This window comes from Martes martes (assembly GCF_963455335.1).
Source record: "Martes martes genome assembly, chromosome: 17".
Taxonomy (NCBI): Eukaryota; Metazoa; Chordata; class Mammalia; order Carnivora; family Mustelidae; genus Martes; species Martes martes.
Window position 1 is genome coordinate 27,758,403 of NC_137905.1, and position 21,181 is coordinate 27,779,583.

At 49.7% G+C, this 21,181-nt stretch overlaps 1 protein-coding gene across 1 annotated transcript in view; it reads left to right on the plus strand.

Annotated features, from left to right (window-relative positions):
* The window catches only part of AMFR (autocrine motility factor receptor), a 39,558-nt gene extending 20,932 nt beyond the window's left edge, over window positions 1-18,626 (plus strand). Inside the window, exons 9-14 of the mRNA XM_080828914.1 lie at window positions 6,109-6,299; window positions 8,308-8,411; window positions 11,556-11,690; window positions 13,393-13,476; window positions 16,201-16,385; window positions 17,039-18,626. Coding sequence (XP_080685040.1) covers window positions 6,109-6,299; window positions 8,308-8,411; window positions 11,556-11,690; window positions 13,393-13,476; window positions 16,201-16,385; window positions 17,039-17,186 — 847 coding nt within the window. The 3' untranslated portion in view covers window positions 17,187-18,626. The remainder of the gene's footprint in view (window positions 1-6,108; window positions 6,300-8,307; window positions 8,412-11,555; window positions 11,691-13,392; window positions 13,477-16,200; window positions 16,386-17,038) is intronic.
* The last annotated feature ends 2,555 nt before the right edge of the window (window positions 18,627-21,181 follow it).

Sequence of the window (21,181 nt, forward strand, 5' to 3'; positions counted from 1 at the left end):
TTCCATCTTCATTTCTGGGTCCGCTGTCTTCATATTCCTTGTCAACTTAAACCCTGAAGTAGAACAGATATGCCTGCAAGATTTAAAAGAAAGGACCGGGGGGGAATTCCTTACTTTCAAACAGTCTATGCGCTCACTGGGACAAGAGACTATAATATTCTGTTTTGCACATGCACAAAAGCAACAGAAAAGCAACATGCCAGGGAGGTGGGCTGAGTTGGGGATTGGACCAGGACTGCTGAACTGTCCAGAAAAACTGATGATGTTATCAGGGAGACCAAAACAGCATTTTCAGAAAATCTTTTTTTTTTTTTTTAGATTTTTTTAATTTGAGAGAGAGAGAGCATGAGCAGGGGGAGGGACAGGGGGAGAGGGAGAAACAGACATTTGATTCCAGAACCCTCAGATCATGACCTGAGCTGAAGTCAGATGCTTAGCTAACTGAGCCACCCAGGCGCCCTGGATTGGATGTTTTTTTGATGATGAGGTACCTCTGAGCTATTTTTGGCCTTTTGCATCTGTGATCATTTTTGCACATTGAGAAAATTTTCATCTTTATATCTTTAATCTTCCTCTTCTCATTTTATATTCCCCAATTGTTTTTCTTCTACAATTTCTTCTCCTTTTCTTAATATTAGAAGGGCTTTGGAGCTGGAGCATCAGTAGCTAAACACGTATGTTTTATTTATTTTAATTTTAATTTTTTTAATTTAAATACTTTTTTTAATTTAAATTTTAGTTAGTTAATATACAGTGCCGTATTGGTTTCAGGAGTAGAATTCAGTTATTCATTACTTACATACAACACCCAGTGCTCATCACAAGTGTACTCCTTAATGTCCACCCCCCACCTACCTTCCTCCGTCAGCCCTCAGTTTGTTTTCTGTCGTTAAGAGTCTCTTATGGTTCATTTCTCTCTCCTTTTTTCTTTTCCCCCCTCCCATATGTTCATGTTTTCTTTCTTAAGCTCCACATGAGTGAGATCATATGGTATTTCTTTTGCTCTGACTTATTTCACTTAGCGTAATAGCTCCATCCACATCATTGCAAATGGCAAGATTTCATTTTTGATGGCTGAGTATATTCCATTACATATATATACCACATCTTTATCCCTTCATCAGTCAGTGGACATTTGGGCTCGCTCCATAGTCTGGGCTCTTGTTGATAATGGTGCTGTAAACATTGGGCCACATGTGCCCCTTCAGATCTGTGTTTTTGTATCCTTTGGGTAGTAATTCAATTGCTGGATTGTAGAATAGTTCTGTTTTTAACTTTTTGAAGAGCCTCCAAACTGCTCTCCGAAGTGGCTGCACCAGTTTGCGTTCCCACCAACAGTGCAAGAGGGTTGCCCCTTCCTCCACATCCTCGCCAACATCTGTTGTTCCTTGTGTTGTTAATTTTAGCCATTCTCACAGGTTATGAGGTGGTATCTCAGTGTGGTTTTGATTTTCATTTCCCTGATGATGAGTGATGTTGAGAATCTTTTCATGCGTGTTTTAGCCATCTGGATGTCTTCTTTGTAAAAATGTCAGTTCATGTCTTCTGCCCATTTCTTAATTGGGTTACTTCTTTTTTAGACGTTGAGTTTGATAAGTTCTTAATAGATTTTGGTACTAACCCTTTATCAGATATGTCATTTACGAATATCTTCTCCCATTCTGTAGGCTGTCTTTTATTTTAAGTTTTTTTTTTATTTTTTTAAAGATTTTATTTATTTATTTGACAGAGAGAGAGATCACAAGTAGGCAGAGAGGCAGGCTGGGGGTGGGGGGGAAGCAGGTTCCCCACTGAGCAGAGAGCCTGATGTGGGGCTCGATCCCAGGACCCTGAGATCATGACCTGAGCCAAAGGCAGAGGCTTAACCCACTGAGCCACCCAGGCGCCCCCGTAGGCTGCCTTAGTTTCGTGATTATTTCCTTTGCTGTGCAGAAGCTTTGTGTCTTGATGAAGGCTCAGTAGTTCATTTTTGCTTTTGTTTCCCTTGCCTCCAGTGATGTTTCAGGAAGAAGTTACTACAGCCGAGGTCAGAGAGGCTGCTGCCTCTGTTCTCCTCTAGGATTTTGATGGTTTCCTGTCTCACATTTCCGTCTTTCATCCATTTTTGGATTTATTTTTGTGCATGGTGTAAGAAAGTGGTCCAGTTTCATTCTTTTGCATGTGGCTGTCCAGTTTTCCCAACACCATTTGTTGAAGAGACTGTCTTCTTTTCCTCTGGATATTCTTTTCCTGCTTTGTCGAAGATTAGTTGACCATATAGTTGTGGGTCCATTTATGGAGAACACATATATTGATAGAATTTTTTATATATTGGGTGTTCTGTTGGGATCTGGGGCTAAAACAGAAACCGCAGATACAGTCTTTGCTTTCCTGCTGCTTGTAGCTTAATAGAGGAGAGGAACAGAAATCAGCCAGGCACATTTCTGAACGTGTATGTCTAAATGGAGCTAAGTACTCTAAAGGAAAGGAACGTGGTTCCTGAGAACTTGTAGCAAAGGAATCTGACTCAAGCCTGGAGGAGTGACTCCTGGTGATGAGTGGGAGTTGAGTCAGCAAAAGGAGGGTGATCCTGTAGCAGGAGGGAATGGGGTATGTGGAAGGAACTGGAAGAGAATGGGTGTGACCAGGACTTAGAACCTAAGAAGGGAGTGACGTTTGCTGACCCAGGAGAAGCAGGCAGGAGCTAGACCTGCAGGGGCTTGGGGGCCAGTGGAAAAGGTGAGAAGTCATTGAAGGGCTGTAGGAGGGGTTGGGGATCAGATTTGCAGCTTGAGAAGATCAGGAGGACTAGTTAGTAAGGGCTGCAGTGATTCAGGCGTGTGTTGAGAGTAGCTTGGGCTACGTGCTGGAAGGGGCTTGGGGAGACATGGGCAGATCGGAGGAATGGAGGCATGTGGTGCTAGGTTGGCTCTGGGAATGAGGTCTAGAAGAGGAATCGGATTCTCCTGGCTGTGCGGCTGGGTAACTGCATGTATAGTGCTGGTCGAGGTTGAAAGACCAGAGAATTCACTCAGCATTTCTCCAAATAAAATACATGATTAGATTAAGTTTATGATTTCCTTCTTTGACGAAGGCAAAATTCACCTAACAATGAACCGTCTTAAAGTCTACAGTTCAGTGGCATTTAGGGCATTCAGTGTTGTGCAGCTACCACTTATTGGTAGTTTCAAAACAGTTTCATCATCACAGCATGACACCCCACACTCATTAGTCCCCATTTCTTCCTCCTCCATCACCAGGCAGCCACTAATCTGCTTTCTGTCTATGAATTTGCCTGTTCGGGACAGTTCATATAAAAGGAATCCTACCTTTTATGACCGACTTCTTTCAGGAGAATGTTTTCAAACATTAATAGGACCTCTTGGTTTGCCTTACACTGAAGCTTTGGGTAATAAAATGGAAACGGGATTGTGGGATGATAGTTGTTTCGTGCTGGTCTCAGCTTATCAGTAGTCAGTATTGGGGCTGCACTGGCCCTTGTAGTTCTTATTATGACTGCAAGATACTATTAGCAGTAACCATCAGGAAAGTTTGGGGAAAAAGGGTTTCTACATCCCAGGTCTTGGAAAGCACATGGAACACCTGGGGCTGCACAGTGAGGTTGTCAGTAGGATGAAAGCGTGGGCCTCGGGTTCTGCTTTTATTAGGGTAGAGGATGGGGGCCAGGGTTTTGTGGGGTCACTATTGGTGAATTTAAAACATAAGAATAGGGGCGCCTGGGTGGCTTAGTGGGTTAAAGCCTCTGCCTTCGGCTCAGGTCATGATCTCAGGGTCCTGGGATCAAGTCCTGTATTGGGCTCTCTGCTCAGTGGGGAGCCTGCTTCCCCCTCTCTCTCTGCCTCCCTCTCTGCCTACTTGTGATCTCTCTCTCTGTCAAATAAATAAATAAAAATCTTAAAAAAAATAAATTATTAAAACATAAGAATAGAGGGCCCTTGGGTGGCTCAGTTAAGCATCCAACTTTGGATTTTCGCCTCGGTCCTGATCTCAGAGTTGTGGGATCGAGCCCTCTGTCGGGGCTCTGAGCTCAGCAGGGAGGCTGCTTCTCTCCATCTCCCTTTGCTCTTCCCCCTCCCCCCCTACTTGCCCATTCCCTCTCTCTAAAATAAATAAATCTTTAAAAAAATGTTTAAAATGTAAGAATAGGAGTTTAAAGCACAGGAAGAGAAAATATAGCCTACCTTGCTTGGTCAGTTACCAAAATCAGTCAAGATCTCTGAAACAAACTGAGGGGGTTGCTGGCTCCTCATTTAGTCGTGTGGCTGGCAGTGTGTTTATCTGAGAGAGTCATCTTGGAGGTGAGAGAAGAATGCAGGCACTTGTACTGCAAAGAGAAAAGCCGGCTGTCAGGACTTACACTCCAGTAATCAAGGGCAAATGCATTTTAATTTATGATAAAACTAAATGTCTAGATGCCAGGAGATTGTGTAGCTAGATAATTTGTTTTCATAGAAGATGTCTTTATACGATTTCAGAATCCAGTGACTATTTTATTACATTGAAGCGTCATACTTAGAAAGGGGAGAAATACTCTTTCAATAGGGTATGAGTATAGTCACAGAGAAAATACCCGTTTTTCTCTGAGGTTTGGTTTCTTTGGCTGGGGAACTCTAGCATTTTATTTTTAAGGTCACTGTATCTGGTGGTTCTCACCTTGAAGTTTTCAGGCTATTATATTTGATGTGGAAGGGTTTTGCAGAATACAAAATAAAATTAGGTTTGCTGATGAAAAGTGTGTCACAGTGTAGCATTATTGGAGGGTGCCCAGGATCTTAACATACTTCTGTAGTCCCACACAAGGCTAATTTTACTGGTGGTGTGATTTAAGGGTGTTCATTAGGGAAACAGACTTTAATTAATTAATTAATCATCGACTTCCCTTATGAGGAAGGGAAGTGAGCTTTTAAAAAATATAATCATTTATTTGACTAAGTGGTCACAAACGGGAACTTTATACCTAAGTGACATATTTCAAACGTGATAGAATTGGCTGTAGACACTCGTGTTTTGGTCACATGATTGTCATAAACTCTTCTGGTGCACAGATGGTAAGAAGTAGCTCCGTCCTGGCCTCGGCGACGATTTTGATACCTAAGTACTGACCGGTTGCCAGAGGTTTTGGGGGTCATTGCTTTGGGGTGAGGCTCTCCTTCCTAACGTGATATGTGCCCATGTCCCCAGATACTAAAAAGACAGAGGAGGTGAGCCCTTTTTATTCACTCCCTCCTTGAATTCTTAGAGGAAAGATAACGTGTTATGGGATGGGAAGGCTTCTTGAAATCTTAGAAGAAAGTTAATGTATTATTATAAAATAGGAAGGAACCTTAGAGATATTTCATCTAACTTTGGTTTTGTTAGTTCACTTCCCGTTAATGGACAGCCCAAATAGTTATTGGGTCTGGCATAGTTAGGACATTGTCATTTCCTGAGAGAGAGGGCGAAAGAAGTGTCCAGCTTCGTTGGGAAAGCAGAGTACAAATAGTAGAAGGTTGGAGAGCTGAGGTGGTGGGCGTAAGGGAGTGGTTGTAGGTAAGTGAGGTAAAGAGGAGAGTGAGGGCATGAGGGGTTGTGATACTTTTGAGAAAGTGGTGTCATCGTGGGAGGGTGCTTTCAGCAGATAAGGGGCTCAGGGTGAGCTGGAGGGAGAGGAGTTTTAGTTAGAGTGAGATGTTTGAAGTCAAGAGTTTGAAGAGAAAGCCAAGGTTATGACCATGTTCGTGGGTAGCTGAAGTAGACTTGAGAGAACCGATCAAATTCTGTAGAAGATTCAGATTCACTGAAGGCCAGGGTGATTCAGCCACACGGATTCTGGAGTAGTTGAATGGAGTTGGAAAGGAAGATGGCGGGCCATGTGATGGAGTCTTATTTGCAAAGGGTCATGACCAGGAGCTGGCCAGGTGACCATGTATGTTGATGAATTGATGTTCACAGCAGAACATGCTAGAAGTATATCAGTGAAAAGGTAATGTCAGCAAATATTTCTCAATATTTAAATCTTGCTGTCGGTCAATAGAAGCTAAAATTGCAACACATTTGCTACATTCAGAGTGCTTCTGGTGAATTCTCAAAAAATATGCTAAGGGTATCTTATTTTGGACTTTTTGGTAGCTCCTGCCTTCGTTCCTGGCTAGAACAAGACACCTCCTGCCCAACATGCAGAATGTCTCTCAATATTGCCGACAATAACCGGGTCCGGGAGGACCAGCAAGGAGACAACTTGGATGAGAATTTGGTGCCTGTGGCAGCCGCCGAAGGCCGACCTCGCCTAAACCAACACAATCACTTCTTCCACTTTGATGGTTAGTTTCAACCTCTAAAGCTGTACCCGAGGGGCTTTCTCCCCTAAGAGGATGCTGTTTTAATTATAAATTGCCCTGCGTAGGCCAATTTACTAGAAATATTTCCCTCTTAATTGAAAGTGTTCAGTGGGTGCGAATAGCCCTGGGGAGTTACTCTGTGCCAGGCATTTGCTGGATTTTCTGCAAATGTGGGGGTGGGGGTGGGGAGGAGGAGGTGGTCCGTGTACTGACTCAGCCATGCCTGTGAGGCGCACACTTAATCAGTTTACTGGTTTACGGGCGCTAATGATTGGTTGTGTCAGTGCAGTGCGTCAGTGTATAATGCAGGATCGCGGGGCAGCCTTTCCAGTGAGTACCAGAAGCGGGAGTCTGAGCCGGAACCTTTTCCTTGCCCATAAAATAGGGGTGTTCTACCTCTCAGCAGTGTTGAAAAGAGTTGTAGTAAAAACTACATTTAAAATTCTGAAGCCATGGGCTCCACATCGGGCTGGTTGACCGTCTTTCCTTAATCCACATTGCGATAAGCTGTTGTGGATTCTCCTCCGTTTTTGATACCGCTGAGTTCTGTGAGTTCCTATTTGTTACCGTGAAACAGTAACAATTCCAGTTCCTGGAATTTTGTTGGCGGCTGTGCTGTTCAGAACTGGGATTTGAGTTTCCGAGGGTGGAGCGTGGCGGGAGCCATGGCGCGTTGGGGAGACCTCTGAGAGGAGGAGCGAGGGCAGCGGAGTCCGGTCTCTGAGAGCGGGAGATGAGGCCGCTTGGCTGGCTGGGCCACGGCCGCTCGAGGGCTTAGAGGCAGCTCCTTTGTTGGCTGTCAGTTAAGGCCTCTATCAGGTGTGACCTCGGAACTGCACTGGCAGATTGTGCACGTGGGGCCCGGCTGTGTCATCTGTTACTTTACAAATTATTACTAAAAACTTAGTCAAAACAGAAAAGTCAGCTTTGTTTCTCTCTGGTAAGTACATGAAATAAATACCCAGTTTTTTGTTGGGCAAGACCTTGAGACCCATTTAGCTTGTTTTATATATCCCAGGCCTCAGCGCCTCTTTGGGAAGGAGACAGAAAGAACCCCTAAACGTGTGGCTTTGATAGCGTTGTTTCACAGCCAATACTTGGTGTTTTGTTGTTATTGTAAAGTTTTTTACTTGAGAGAGAGAGAGTGAGTGGGGGAGCAGGAGGAGAGAGAGAAGAGAATCTTGGGCAGATGCTGTGCTGAGCACAGAGCCCAACATGGGACCCAGTCTCACGACCCTGAGATCATGACCTGAGCCGAAACTCAGAGTCAGACGCCCAACAGACTGAGCCACCCTGGCGCCCCGGTGGTGTTTTATCTTCGGATCCCCTTTTCTTAGGGAAATGGCAGAAGCAGCAGACTTCTTGGTGCTTTTAGTCCACAAGCCTGTGTCATGGGACACTCTGAAAAGAATTTTGAATTGAATCAGAAAATCAGGGTCTTCAAATCAGATGATTAAATAGAAGGTACTTCTTGAACGTCGTTGTGAAAGTGACATGTCCACATGAGTAGTAATTGTGTATAGTGTGAAAGAGAAGAGCTCAAACCCCTCTTTGTAGTGATTGTAGAACCTTGAAAAAGCTCCCTTATTTGCCAGGCTATGAGCAGATTGACGTGTGGACCCAGAGCCACGGGAAAGCAGGAGAGCCTGGTGGTGAAGTGTTCTGGAACCTGACTGATTCCAAATCCTGACCCCCATAATTAAATTGTATGAACTTGGGCAAGTTATCTAACTTCTGAGTGCTGTGGGGGCAAAATGCCATGGGCACCGAGGAGTCTCTAAGTAAAATGGGGATCCCAGTAGATGACGGTACCATGTGTACCATGTGAGGCTTTAGACATGAGCTTGTCCACATGGGACCCTTGGAACGAAAGGCCTGGCCTGTAGTAAGGCCTCAGTGGAACCAGCTGGTGGCCTGGAGTGGCCGACGCCAAAGTAGACAACACGGGGAAAGGGATCTCTAATTTGTCCTGGATTCTCATTTGTCTTAGGGTCCCGGATCGCCAGTTGGCTGCCGAGTTTTTCCGTCGAGGTGATGCACACCACCAACATTCTAGGCATTACGCAGGCCAGCAACTCACAGCTGAACGCAATGGTAAGGGGCCCTGACTGCTCCAGGATGGTGACCCACCGAAGAGGGGCTGACAGTGTGCATGGTGTGCAGGCTCCCCTTGGCGGAGTAGCAGGATTCTCAGGGGTATCTTCTGTATTCACTGGGACCACTTAAATTCCTGTGTTTTCAGACTTGGAACCGCTTTGGAAACCAGCTTTCATTTTCTTTTCTTTCTTCTTCTTCTTTTTTTTTTTTTTTAAGATTTTATTTATTTGACAGACAGAGATCACAAGTAGGCAGAGAGGCAGGCAGAGAGAGGGAGAGAGGAGGAAGCAGGCTCCCCCACTGAGCAGAGAGCCCGATGCGGGGCTCGATCCCAGGACGCTGGGATCATGACCTGAGCCGAAGGCAGAGGCTTTAACCCACTGAGCCACCCAGGTGCCCTGGTTTAGATTTTTTTTAAAAGATTTTTTTTTTTAAAGATTTTATTTATTAGAGAGAGCATGCATAAGTGGGGGAGAGGGGTAGAGGCAGAGGGAGAAGCAGGCTCCCCACTGAGCAGGGAGCCTGATGTGGAACTCGATCCCAGGACCCCGGGATCATCGCCTGAGGTGAAGGCAGAGGCTTCACCACCTGAGCACCCAGGCGCCCCTCCAATTTAGGTTTTATCTTGGAAGTATTAGAAGGTTGTTCAAGGCCTTTTTCCTCCCCTAGCAGATGGACAGGACATTTAACAGAATGATTTGCTTCTGGGAGACTGGATTATGGGGGGCCGAGGGGGAAGCCGTGAGCCCAGGTGGGAGGCAGTGGCAGTGCAGGTGAGAAAGGTGGTGGTTGGACCAGGCTGTTGGTGGTAGAGATGAAAAGAACGGGCCGCGTGAAGACACTTGTCAGGAGATGAACTGACGGGCCTCGACGACACTGTGCTTTGGGTGGAGGGGTGGCAGGTGAGGGGAGCGGAGGGCGGAAGCCATCACAGTGGGTTTCAGTGCCGCAGTGGGGCAGGTGGGGGGCCGGTGCACCGAGCCAGGCAAGAGCAGCCCCTCAGGCTGGGCGGGAGCCGTCCCGGTGGCGATGCCATGGCGGCGTCTGGCCCTCGCTGAGGAGCAGGCGGTCTCCGAGGCCTGTGGGCTTGGATACTCAAGGCAGACTGGAAACGCGTGGGAGCTGGAGAAGCAGTGGGATAGAGGTGGTGGCTTGAGAGGATTATGGCATCAGGGGAGTTTTGGTTTTCTAAGTTTTTTAAGGTTTTTGAACAGGCCATTTATACACAGGTTTCAGAAGCTATGGAGAAGGAGCCGGTGAGGTCACGCTCCCGTCCTTTCCTCCGTGCACCCAAGCCCCTGTCCCAGGAACAGCTGTGGGATCAGTGGTTGTCATTTCGTGGCTGGCCTGTTTTACTTGCCACGGTTCATCCACGTTGTAGCAGGGGCCAGAACTTCCTTTGTTTTTAAGGCTCACCAGTACTCCTTTGCTCAGCCACGTCAGCAGTGTGTGCGTGATGTCATAACGGGCGCAATTGCGGTCTGCAATGTCGTAGCCTGATGCGGCCTCCCGCTGGCTCGTGTCCGGCCCTGCAAGTGGACTTCGGAGCTGTCGGAGCTCTGCAGGTGGATCACCTCATTTGCTCCCTAAGAAAATCAGAATCCTGGGCACGTGAACCTTTAGGACTAGGCTGGGGTGTTGAGACTTCTCAGAGAGGCTCTGGCTGTTCTTCCTCCAGCTCCATGACGGATTGGAGTAGCCTATTTTTAGCACCCCAAGTGTACTGGGCCCATACATTTTTTATAAAGATCCAATATTGAACTCTCTGGATTTTCTGGAAGAAGAGCTTTGGTCTAGTAAAATGAATCTCGGGCGTGTTTTTATTTGGGAAATGAAGGGAAAGCTGTTTAAGAGTAGAGAAGAATGTTATCTGATTGTCGAGGTTTTTATGGACTCCTCTCCATTTAGCTTTGATTCAACCTGGAGGAAAAAATGCTCAGCTCCCATTCCTGTAAACCCTGCGGGGTCCCAGGCATGTGGGGCTCGTGGGGCCTGCGGCAGGACTCTGCTTGTCTTGTCCTCGTGCCCCAGCGAGACACTAAGCACCCTGATCTTGGCTTTCAAGGCCCTGACTTTGGATGCCTTCCCCTCTGCTAGCTAGAACGCCGTGCTCCCGCCGAGCTAGTGCCCCTGTAGCAGACTTCCTTGTGCCTCTAAAGCAATCCCATTTTTCCTGCTCTTTTTTTCTTTTGATTGTTGGGCTTTTCCACAAACAAAACCATGAATATAGGCATTATAAAACAAATATACACACATGAAAAAAACAAAGTCTGGACCCCTTTGATGTGAGCGTGGGTGGTGGTGGGCGGAGACCTGTGCCGTCTTCCCTACACCCCGGCTGCCGCTCAGCCCAGCGTGGACTCGCTGATGTTTCTCGACTGTGGTCTAAAACCTACAGCTCTAATGTTCCAAGTTTATATTCTTTTTAATCTTCTTTTTCTCGGTTGTAGTGTAATTTATGGTAGATTCACCCTTTGTAGTATCTGATTCTGTGGTTCTTGTAACTCTTAAAATTGTGTGGCCGTCACCATCCTCAAGATCTAGAATGGTTCCATCTCCCCTCCCCCAGATGACATCATGCCCCTTTTTCATCACTTTCTCTCCCCACCCCCAGCCTCTGGCAACCACCTATCTGTCTTCTGTCCGTTTGATTTTGCCTATTCTAGAATGCTGTAGAAGTGGAATTCTATAGTACGTAGCCTTATGAGTCAGGCTCTTTCACTTACCCTAAGGCATTTGAATTTTGTCCATGTGGCCGTGTATCAGAAGTTTGTTCCTTTTTGGTGGTGGTGTTTAAGGAGGACCCTTTTTTTTTTTTTTTTTAACCTGAGTTACACCGACCTTTAAAATGAACACTTTTTAAAACTGGAATATTCGAGTTGAGCCTGTTTTGGGATCCAGCTGGATTTCCGTGCTCTTTTTATCTTGAAAGTGATGCTGTCCCAAGTAACCTGTCTGGCATCCTGGAAAAACGCCAGAAGGAGAGAGGTTGACAGGGTCACGCAGAATAGAGAGGCCTCTTGCTCGTGTGTTCAAGGCCAGATGCCAGGTTCAGTGCGCAAAGCTCGCTGTACACCACAGTCCTGAGCAGTAAGTCTCGAGAGTGAATGTCTCATGGCCTCTGTGTTTGTGTTCCTCCAGGCTCATCAGATTCAAGAAATGTTTCCCCAGGTTCCATACCACCTCGTGCTGCAGGACCTCCAGCTGACCCGCTCGGTGGAAATAACCACAGACAACATTTTAGAAGGACGGATTCAAGTCCCTTTTCCCACACAGGTAAGTGCAAAATAGATTCTGTCTTCACAAAGATTTAATCCTGTAGATTAACTTTTTAGTTCCTTAATTGAGTATCAATCTTGATTGATGAATTTCCTAACTTTGCAAATTTTAACTAAGGACGGACCCACCCCAGGGGCTCGGATGAAGACAAAGACAAATAAATGTATTGGGGAAAATGTTTTGTACAGGTGGACACCGCAGGTCTGCCCGCTTTGCCTGGCCCTGCAGGTGGTCATGGCATTGGTTCCTCTCGGACGGATTGGCAGCCTTTTTCATAAAGGGCAGATAGAAGTATTGTAGGCTTTGTGAGCCGGGGTCCCTGTTGTGATTTCTCCGCTCTGCCATGGTAGCAGCCATGGACAGTATGTGAGTGTGTGTGCCTGACTGGTTTCTAGGAAACATTTACAAAAATAGGTGGAGGGGGAATTTGGCCTGCAGGCTGCTGTTGGCTGCCCCTGGCTGTAGGAGGCAATGCCCTCCGTCCCTGGTTGGCTATGCACCTTGGTGTGATTTTTCCATCAGGTGTGACGGCTCTGTGATGCTGGGACTCCTGACTGCTTTAACAAGGACAGATTTCCTGGCCCATTATATATAACCTCTTTGAGTACAAGGGGTAGTAACATTTTACTTATTTATTTACTTAAATTTTATTATTGAAGGATGGTTGACAATGTTGTATTAGTTTCAGATGTATGACACAGTGATCTGACCGAAGTATTAACATTTTGAAGCAAGCTCTCTGGCAGACCCAGGGGATCAGTACATGACCAGGGAGTCATTTAACAAGAAATCATTCAACTTTGTGCATAAGAATATATGAAAATCTGTTAACAAAATCTTAAAACTTGAGAATCTTTTAAGAGAGAACAAGCCTGGAGTTTGGAGTCAAATGGGCTGACGTTAGACGTGGCTTATCGGTCCTTCCCTGTTTGACCTGGCTGTTGACTTTGGATTATCCAGCAGCAGACCCTGGGACAAGGGTTCTAGTGCCAGTGGGTCATTTGGGAAGCTTCTAGGACACAGGCAGCAGGTGGGGCTGTGAGATGGGTGGGGGTGGGGGGGAGGCAGCCAGTAAGGGCTTGTTAGAGCAGCTTAGTGTCCTGGATGACTAGAGCTTGATCCCGTGGGAGGCCTCCGGAGGGTGAGGAGCGAGGCCATTTGGATGCCACTTCTCATCAGCTGCTGGCTGAGGGCCACTTGAGGGGGTGGGGTGCACGGTGACCTTGTGCAGGCAGAGCAAATTCTCAGCAGTGATACAGAGCCTGGCCAGCCAGCACTGAGGTGGCAGGACCTTCTGGGGAGATGGGCAGGGCTCCAGTGCATCTGTGGCCTCGGCCAGGATCTCAGACTGGCTGCAAATGAGAAGAACAACAGTAGCTACTTCACAGGATGTTAAGATCAATGAGATGGTCCTGTCGGGTTTCCCCAAGTGCTCAGTCAGTGTTACCTGCTGTCGGTGTGTTCCCGTCATGCGGTCACTGTTTCTGAGTAGAGATGGAATGGGAGTCGGGTGATATCTGAAGCTCAGGCCTCGGGCTCCCTTGCCTTATTTTAGCTGTCAGTAGCAGCTTCATTGCTGCCGCAGACTTTGTCAAAGCCCAGACAGTGCTGGGGACCCGAGCTCCCTCCATACCCCGGGTTCTCCCTGGCCTTGTTCTGTAAGCCCCGAGCAGCTCCGGACTGTCTGTTTGCCTTGCAGCGCTCAGATGGCATCAGGCCGGCATTGAACAGTCCTGTGGATAGGCCAAACGGAGACCAGGAGGAGGGAGAAGCTTCTGTGCAGGTAAGGCCTGCACCCTGGGGAGAGAGTGCGTGTGTTCCCGTGGGCAGTCGTGTGTGCCTGGCGGCGGTCTTCAGTCCTGCCTCTCATGTTCATGAAGCCTCGGGCCGGGGTGGCAGAGGAGGCCCTATACCACAGCGTCCCAGGATTTCAGGTTAAACTGATCAGTGCCCTCAGCATGGCCTGCATTTTCACCCAGGGCCTGCAGCCCGCGACCTGGGCATTATCCTCAGGACCTGGAGGAGAACAGAGTCATGCTGTCCCCGGGCCAGCTCTGCCACCTTGAGCTTGAGCACTAGGAGGGGCAGAGGGAAGCTGGGTATAGGCAGGACATAGGGTGATTGGACATCTGAACCCAGATGGAGCCTCACTTGCCCAACTCAGCATTTCTAGGTGCTTCCATGTACTTCAAGCAAATGAGACCCTCTGCGTGGTGTGGAGGTGGGAGGGGCATGGTTGTTCTGGGAGCTAGCTCTGCCTAGATGCGCACTTGGGGGACTCGGGTGGCCGCCCTGTCCGCAGGCAGCCCCTCTGTCTGGTTTCCAGGGCAGAGGCGCTCCCCTCTGCACGCTTTCAGCCCCCTGGGCTCCGGCTTACACCCTTCATCTCTACTTCCAATTTGCTTAATCAATGACCGCACTTTCCAGAAACTTTAAGAGACTGGAAAAACCCCCAAACCACCCGGTCATTGGGTGTCTGTGATGTGGGGCTTCCCACTCACGGGGCTAGGGTCCGACCTGGTGTCGCCTTGTCTGCCAGTATCTCTCGGGGTGCTTCTTGAAGCAGCTGATCTAATGGTTGACTGACTTAGAAGCTGCTTTCATTTTGCATGCTTTTCCCTGCAAATTGGAAACCATAAGACTAAGACTTTTTCAAAATCCATTGCTGAGTTAAATTTTTCATACCCAAATCCATGTTTGAATTGGGCAGCATTTGTAAAATGGTGCCTGGCTTTTGAAGAAGGGGTTCGGGTTTGCATTCGTAGGTTTTTAGGCAGCTCGTCCAGCCTAGATCTGAGTGCTGGGCTGGCTGGGGGCCCCTTGGGAGGAGAGCACGTTCATTTTCTGTCCCAGTTCCCCAACTCTGTTTTTACAGTTAACCTGAAGGTTTCTGAATTTTTTCTAGCACAGTGAAGTGAAATTACTTATTTCACAAGGAACATGGTGTGTAGTGGTTTCAGTCATTCTCAAGAAGTAACAAGTCCTCGGATAACGGTCTCTTAGCAAAGACCTCGATGTAGCCCAAGCGTGGCATGAACTGTGCCGGTACTGAATGCAGAGGCTCTCCCCTGCCTGAGCTCATGCTGGCTCGGAAGCCGGCAGGGCTGGGGGTGGGCGTTTGTTTCCTTCCTTCATTTCCTCCTCCACTCACCAGCTGCTCTTTCTACCTCCTCCAGAGTCAGGCTCAGGAGGAGGGCTGGTTGGGTCTGGCCACGTGACCCCAGTGTGTGTGTGTGTGTGTGTGTGTGTGCGCGCGCGCGCGCGCGCGCGCGTGCGCTTGTCTGTGCGTCTTTGTGTCTGTGTATAGAAGGGCGGGTTGGATCTGGCCACGTGACCCCAGTGTGTGTATGTGTGTCTATATCTATGTATCTCTCACAGTTGTTACCTTACAGACCCCCTGCCCCATCTAGCACCGGAAACCCCAACCTGGGCCTGCTCTCTGTGATCGCGCCCCGACCTCTGTGGAGCCCGTACCACCCTCCACGTGGTCCTGTGGGCAAAGTCTGTTTCAACAACTTCAGGCTGGTCCCCTCCTGCAGGACCCCAGCCACCTCCCAGGACACACAACAGGACCTTAGGGTCGATGCAAGTTGAACTTGCTCCCCTCGGAGCCTTTTTTTATCTGCCACGAGCAGATTTCTTGGTCTTGAGATTCCTTAGGTGTATGAGTCACCACCAGTTCCCAGGGCCCCAAACCGCAGGGAATATTAGTCTGGACACATGGCTTTCTTAAAGTCCCCTCACTCACTAGGCTGAAAGCAGGGAAGGGTGACAGCGCGTGACAGATGAGTGCCACACAGAGGAAGTCTTACAAATAGGCCAGTCTCTCAGCCTCTTCCACCTCAACTCTCGTCACCTAGAACTGGGTGCTGGGCTGACCCTGGGCAGCCTGGGTCCGTCCAGTGGCAGGAGCATAGCCCGAGTGTGGGGGGGAGCTTGGGCGTTGTCTTCGTGTTCTGAACTTGAGCCCAAACTGAGAGAGTCCCATTTTAATATCCTGTTACACAAGGAATCATGTGATTTATAGCTGTTTAAAAAAAGATCCTTAGAATTTATCCCTTTTAAGCTGCCTGCCTCTGTTTTCAGAGTCAGTGAAGGTGTAAAATTTGTGCAGTAAATGCAATAATACTTGTGTGAGTGTGAGAGTGATTCGTACAGCTGAACAGAACCTTCCCAGAATGTACACTGAGAGTTAACTTTATTACTTTCTGACAGTACGGTTTCAAGGTGCCTCTGTTTTTCCATATGGATAATCCTGTACAACAAATTTCACTAATACCGAACATCCAGCTTGAGTCAGGTGCTGTTCCTAGTCGTGCCCAAGCCTGATGCAGCAGCTGGTCCTTCAGCAGCCCCCGTCGGCCATTCCGCATATGCTGCTGGTTCCCCAGCGGGCAGCATGCTTCCCCCTGGGTCCAGAACAACACTGGGGCCCTTGGGTTAGGTGGGGATCTGCTCTGGAGGGCGGCCTGGGGTCACAGTGGTCGCTTGCTTCCTCTGTGCCCAGACTGAGCGTGTGCCGCTAGACCTCGGTCCTCGGCTGGAGGAGGCCTTGGATTTCAGCGAGGTGGAGGTGGAGCCCAGCGAGGGGGAAGACTTTGAGGCCCGGGGGAGCCGCTTCTCCAAGTCTGCGGACGAGAGGCAGCGCATGCTGGTCCAGCGGAAGGATGACCTCCTGCAGCAGGCTCGAAAGTGAGTTGACCCTCTGGCTCTCGCTCATCTAAATCTCCGGTCACAACCCGGTGGCCCAAAAGCTCTTGTCGTGTCAGGCCCACACTGTGCCTTTTTAAACAGAGGGCCAACATTGAAAAACCATTAGAAACATTCTGATTCCAAACATCTTGGAAAACCAAAGGGTCTGGGCCTAACTGGTAACCTCCAGCGGCTGGTCGTCTCCCGTGGACGGCTTCAGCCACTCTTTTTCAGAGCACCTGTGTGCTAGTGTGACCTAAGCCCTTTGTGCTGATGAGTCAGATTCACTGCTCTCTCGGAGGGAGCACTGTCATTGCACTTACGGGCTAGAAGTTGAGCTGAAAAAACAGGCCCAGAGAGGCTCCCCCCGGGCTGGTGTCCACTCCCAGGCCCGCCCTCCTGGCCGCTCGGGTGGCCCTGCGGGTGGCCCGTGCAGCAGGAGGGGCTGAAGAGCCCTCGGCGGGCTTCGTCCCTGCGGCACAGAGCTTCTCCCGTCTGGGGACAGGTGTCTTCTTCACGGGCTGCTGCCGATTGACCGCCTCACGGAGCTGTCTGGGAAATGGGGGAATTACAGACGAAGACACGGCCCGTGCATTTCACAAGTCCATGTTCCAGAGCTTCTGTCCCTCACGCAAGTCCTTTGGCTTTTGTAGGCGCTTCCTGAACAGAAGTTCTGAAGTCGACTCAGCCTCCGAGAGCTGCCTGTCGTCAGAAGGCACGACCTCCGACCCTGTGACCCTGCGTCGGAGGATGCTGGCCGCGGCCGCCGAACGGAGGCTCCAGAAGCAGCAGATCTCCTAGCGCTCGGCCGCCCCCCCCCCACCCCCGGCCCCCCGTCGCCTCCAGCAGCGCCGCTGCCCGGGCTCGGCCCCGGTTCTGCCCGCTGTCCGAGGAGGGGCTCGGCCGCGCTGCCGCTGTATAAAGCATGTGGTCTTAATAGTGTTTGGACAGCTGACAAACTTAATCCTTTTTTGTAATACTTTCTATGTGACATTTCTCTTCCCTTTAGAAACACTGCGCATTTTAATTTGAGGCTTGATCTCTTCTGGCGTTGACTGGGCTTCTTAGGGGGGTGGGTGGGGTGACTGAGAGGAAGAGGGCGGCCAGGCACCCCGCAGCCAGCAGCTCCGATTCCTGGATCGCGCCCGCCCGCTGGTGTCCTTCGCTCCAGCTCTGGTAGGCAGGGTGGGGGCCAGGCTCCCGAAGAGCTGTGGGCAGCAGGCGGCCTGGGCCGGCTCCACCGCTGGGTACTTTCGATGGTCAGACCGCCGCTCTCGGTGGGGAGGCGCCCCTGAGGCCACAGCCCCAGGCCCCCGGAGCCCCAGGGTGGCAGGGCATCTTGGAGAAGTGACTCTTGGTTTGCTGGGTGGAGCAGAAGAGGGGAAAGGCCAGGGCGCTAGAGTGGGAGGTGGCGGCCTGCCGTGTCCCAGGCCATCTGGAACAGCCCGCCGAGCCCTGACCCAAAGCTGGTTTTCTTACCGGTAACGCTGGGGCTCCAGCAGCTCATGAGCACCCCTGTGTGTCTGTCCCCGGCTCTGGAGTTCACAGCCTCCCACCCCAGACATGGGGGCTGAGCAGCAGGCTTTGGGTTAGGGTTTGAATTCCTTGGGCAAGTGAATGAGGCGATGCCAAAGCCTGTGGATTTGGTCCTTAGAGAAGAGGACCTTACACACTGGCCAGTCACCGTTGGAGGGCTTCCTCGCAGAAAGCGAGATCTGTCTTGTGTCTCCCCTGGATCTCTTCCTGTTTGTCACTTTGCTCCTGGTGGTTTCAGTGAACATAGGTAAGACGTTGAAGCCACCTGCCTCGGAGCAGACCTGGGTCCTGAACCTGGTCTTCAAATTCTTCACACGTTTAACTTCCAGGATTTGAAACACGCAATCACAGGCTACATAGTTCAGTTTTATGTCCTCTTGGATTAAGTTTTTTTTTTTTTATTTTAAAGCATAGTTTTATGATAGTCTTTTGGGGAAGAATCCAGTATTATCTAAAATTATTGGCAAAGTTAAATGTATTTTACATAACTGAAAGTTTTTGGAATGTTGACAAGTAATTGAAGAGTGATGAGTAAATGTTTAGGCCAGGATAATTTATTTGAAGAAATCTTTCAAAAGCCTTACCTTGAAATGCTGTTAGTAGATTTCTGTGATTTTTTAAAAAAAATTGGTTTTGTTTTGCTGAGAGCATAGCTATTTGTTTTTATTGTAAAACAATAATAATAATAAAACGCAAACTCTTCTAGTGTGTTGTGTGTGGCTGGAAGCTAAGGCAGTTTCTTTCCGAGGGGCCAGAGTTGAACCCCACTTTGATGGAGGGTGTTTCCCCATCCTGACATCCTGGGTGTTGCACACATTAAAGATGACCCTCATTCCGTGTGTTCTTAGGTCAAATGTGTGAAAAGAGGGAATGGCTTGGAGACCATTTCAGAGGGTCATGAGACATTGGAATAAAGCAGTCCGCCCATGATCGAAGCCGAAACCTGCCTTCTGTAGCTTAAAGTGACCCAGGAAGAGAAGCCCTCAATGCACCCTTAGACTTTGTACCTGGACAGTAAAGGATCCTGAGCACTGTACAGTCGCTTGGCTTTTGTCACTTCTTGGGGACATCTGGGACAGAGGCTCAGGGCGGTGGCTGGAGGCCAGGCCAGGGTCTTGCCACACTGGGGCAGGGGGGCCGCATCCCGTGCTGTCCCCCGCGCTGGCTGGCTCCGGGGCTCCAGCTCAGGTTTGTCAGCTGCGAACAGGTGCTGTGGGGAGTGACGGGGGACTTGCCCTTGCCCTCTCCACGCTTCTTTGGAAGTGGTCCGTGTTACCATTTTCTTATGGGCCTTGTTTTGTTGACATCTTAGGTTCTCCTCAGTCCCTCACCCCCAGCCCCCGACCCCCGGCCCCACATTTTGAGGCTTTTAGGAACCCCAGAACGGTGGTCCTCGTGGATGTCTTCCTTGTGCAGGTAGAGATCCTAGGTGTCCAGGTGGCCACACGGACCTGATTTCTTACCGGAGCTGTGTAGACCATGTGCCCTCTCATCCTCAGCCAGCGGACCCCGTCCTCTCGGGAGCAGAAGGCAGGCCGAGGGCTCCGCCGAGCGGGGCACAGCACGTGCAGGGAGCCACGGCCTTGTGACCAGCGGTGACATCGAGCGGTGACCTCTGCCCACCAGCCCTGCCGCCCTTCCTCGTCTGGAAGCCGCCTCATCTCATCGCCCCTGCTTGTGTTAGGTGAGAAGTGGTTCCGACCCGACTGCACACTGGAGTCACTCGTGTTGCTTCTAGAAATCATGACGCAGAGGTTGCTGCCCCCTAGCTCCTTGTCCTAACTGACTTGTCTTTCCCTGCACTCTTTCCCCCAAAATGCTTCCTGACTTTTTAACGAGGATAGGGCAGAGACCTGTTCATTTTACCCACAAAACTCATCTGAAAAGTAGGAAAGAACACCGCTGGAATATGGCTCATTTTTAGGGAACTTCGGGTAGACAAAGTCACGGCAACTTCGACCTTCTGTCTTCGTCCTGGTTTGCCCCCAGACCGGTGTCATGTTGTCCAGTTGCAGGCCATGCGGGCGACCTTGCTGTCCCCAGAGATGGCGGGGAGCCTCCCCCTGCAGGCTGGCCAGGGGCTGCTGGTGGGAAAAGCACAGGCAGGAGAGGAAGGGCCAACGGTGCCGGATCGGCTCTTTCAAACAGGGAGGCCTCTTGTTACTCCTAGCTCTGTGCCACAGTATACATAGACCTCTGCCGCACCCCGCCCCGAACTCAAAAGACCCTTGGGATTGCATCTGTTGGTGTGTGGAAGGAATCCAGCCAACGGACCTGTCTGTGGCCCTCCCGTCCCCCTAGATGGCTGTCGCACTGACTGCGTGGCTAAGAAGTGACCCGTGGACGTGATACAAGGACTTGGCTGGGCTGGGTCCCCTCCAGGTCCCAGTCTCAAGTGGTTTGCTGGTTATTATAGCAAAACCCGGTGAGCTAGGGGAGGGGGTAAGGCCTGCAGCCTGGAGGAGCGGAGAGTCCGATTTCCTGTGCCGGGCTGAGCTGATCTGTTATCCTGTGTGTTCCGCCTGCGGTGGGCTTCCTGGCAGCCAGGTGCAGTAGGGGAGGCTTTTAAAGGTGTCCAGGTGAATGGATGTGACCCCTGTAGGTGCAGGAGGCCCAGGCAACTTGGCCTTGTTTGTTAGGACCGACCACCCACCTTCTCACTTCAGTGGGAAGAAACAGGACGGTATCTTAACAGAAAGTTCAGAATTACCTGCTTTGCCCATCCCACCCCCCATTTTTCCCCCATTCCAGTCCTCAATTCTACCCTCCCCTCAAACCAGCTGAGTGAGGGGAGGGGGGGGACCGGGAGGAAGAGGGCATCCACAGGCGGGGAATGGCCAGCCCATTCCTAGGCCCTCCTTGTTCCCAGGTGGCTGAGCTCAGTGGGCTCCCCTTGGTGGCAGCACTGGTGGGGGGACAGGGGGATGTGGACAAGGTCTGGCGTGTTGGTGGGGGCGGGGAGAAGATCCTCGTCTGGCAGCCAGCCTCCCAGCGTCTGGCCCAGTCAAATCCCTCCTTCCCTCCTGTCAGAATGAAGCCCGAGGGTGAGAGACTCAGGAATACAGACAAACATTCTCTTTATTGAGCTACACATGAATTTTCCATTAGTCAGAGAAGTAGACTGGCAGTGTGTAAGATATCACAGAAACCTCACCGATTGGGAATAGAAAGGCTTAGAAAGACCCGTGGGCTGTTTTTTTTTTTTTCTTTTTTCCTTTTTTTCAAGTTTTTTTTCTGTATTTTTAATTTTTTTGTGTGTT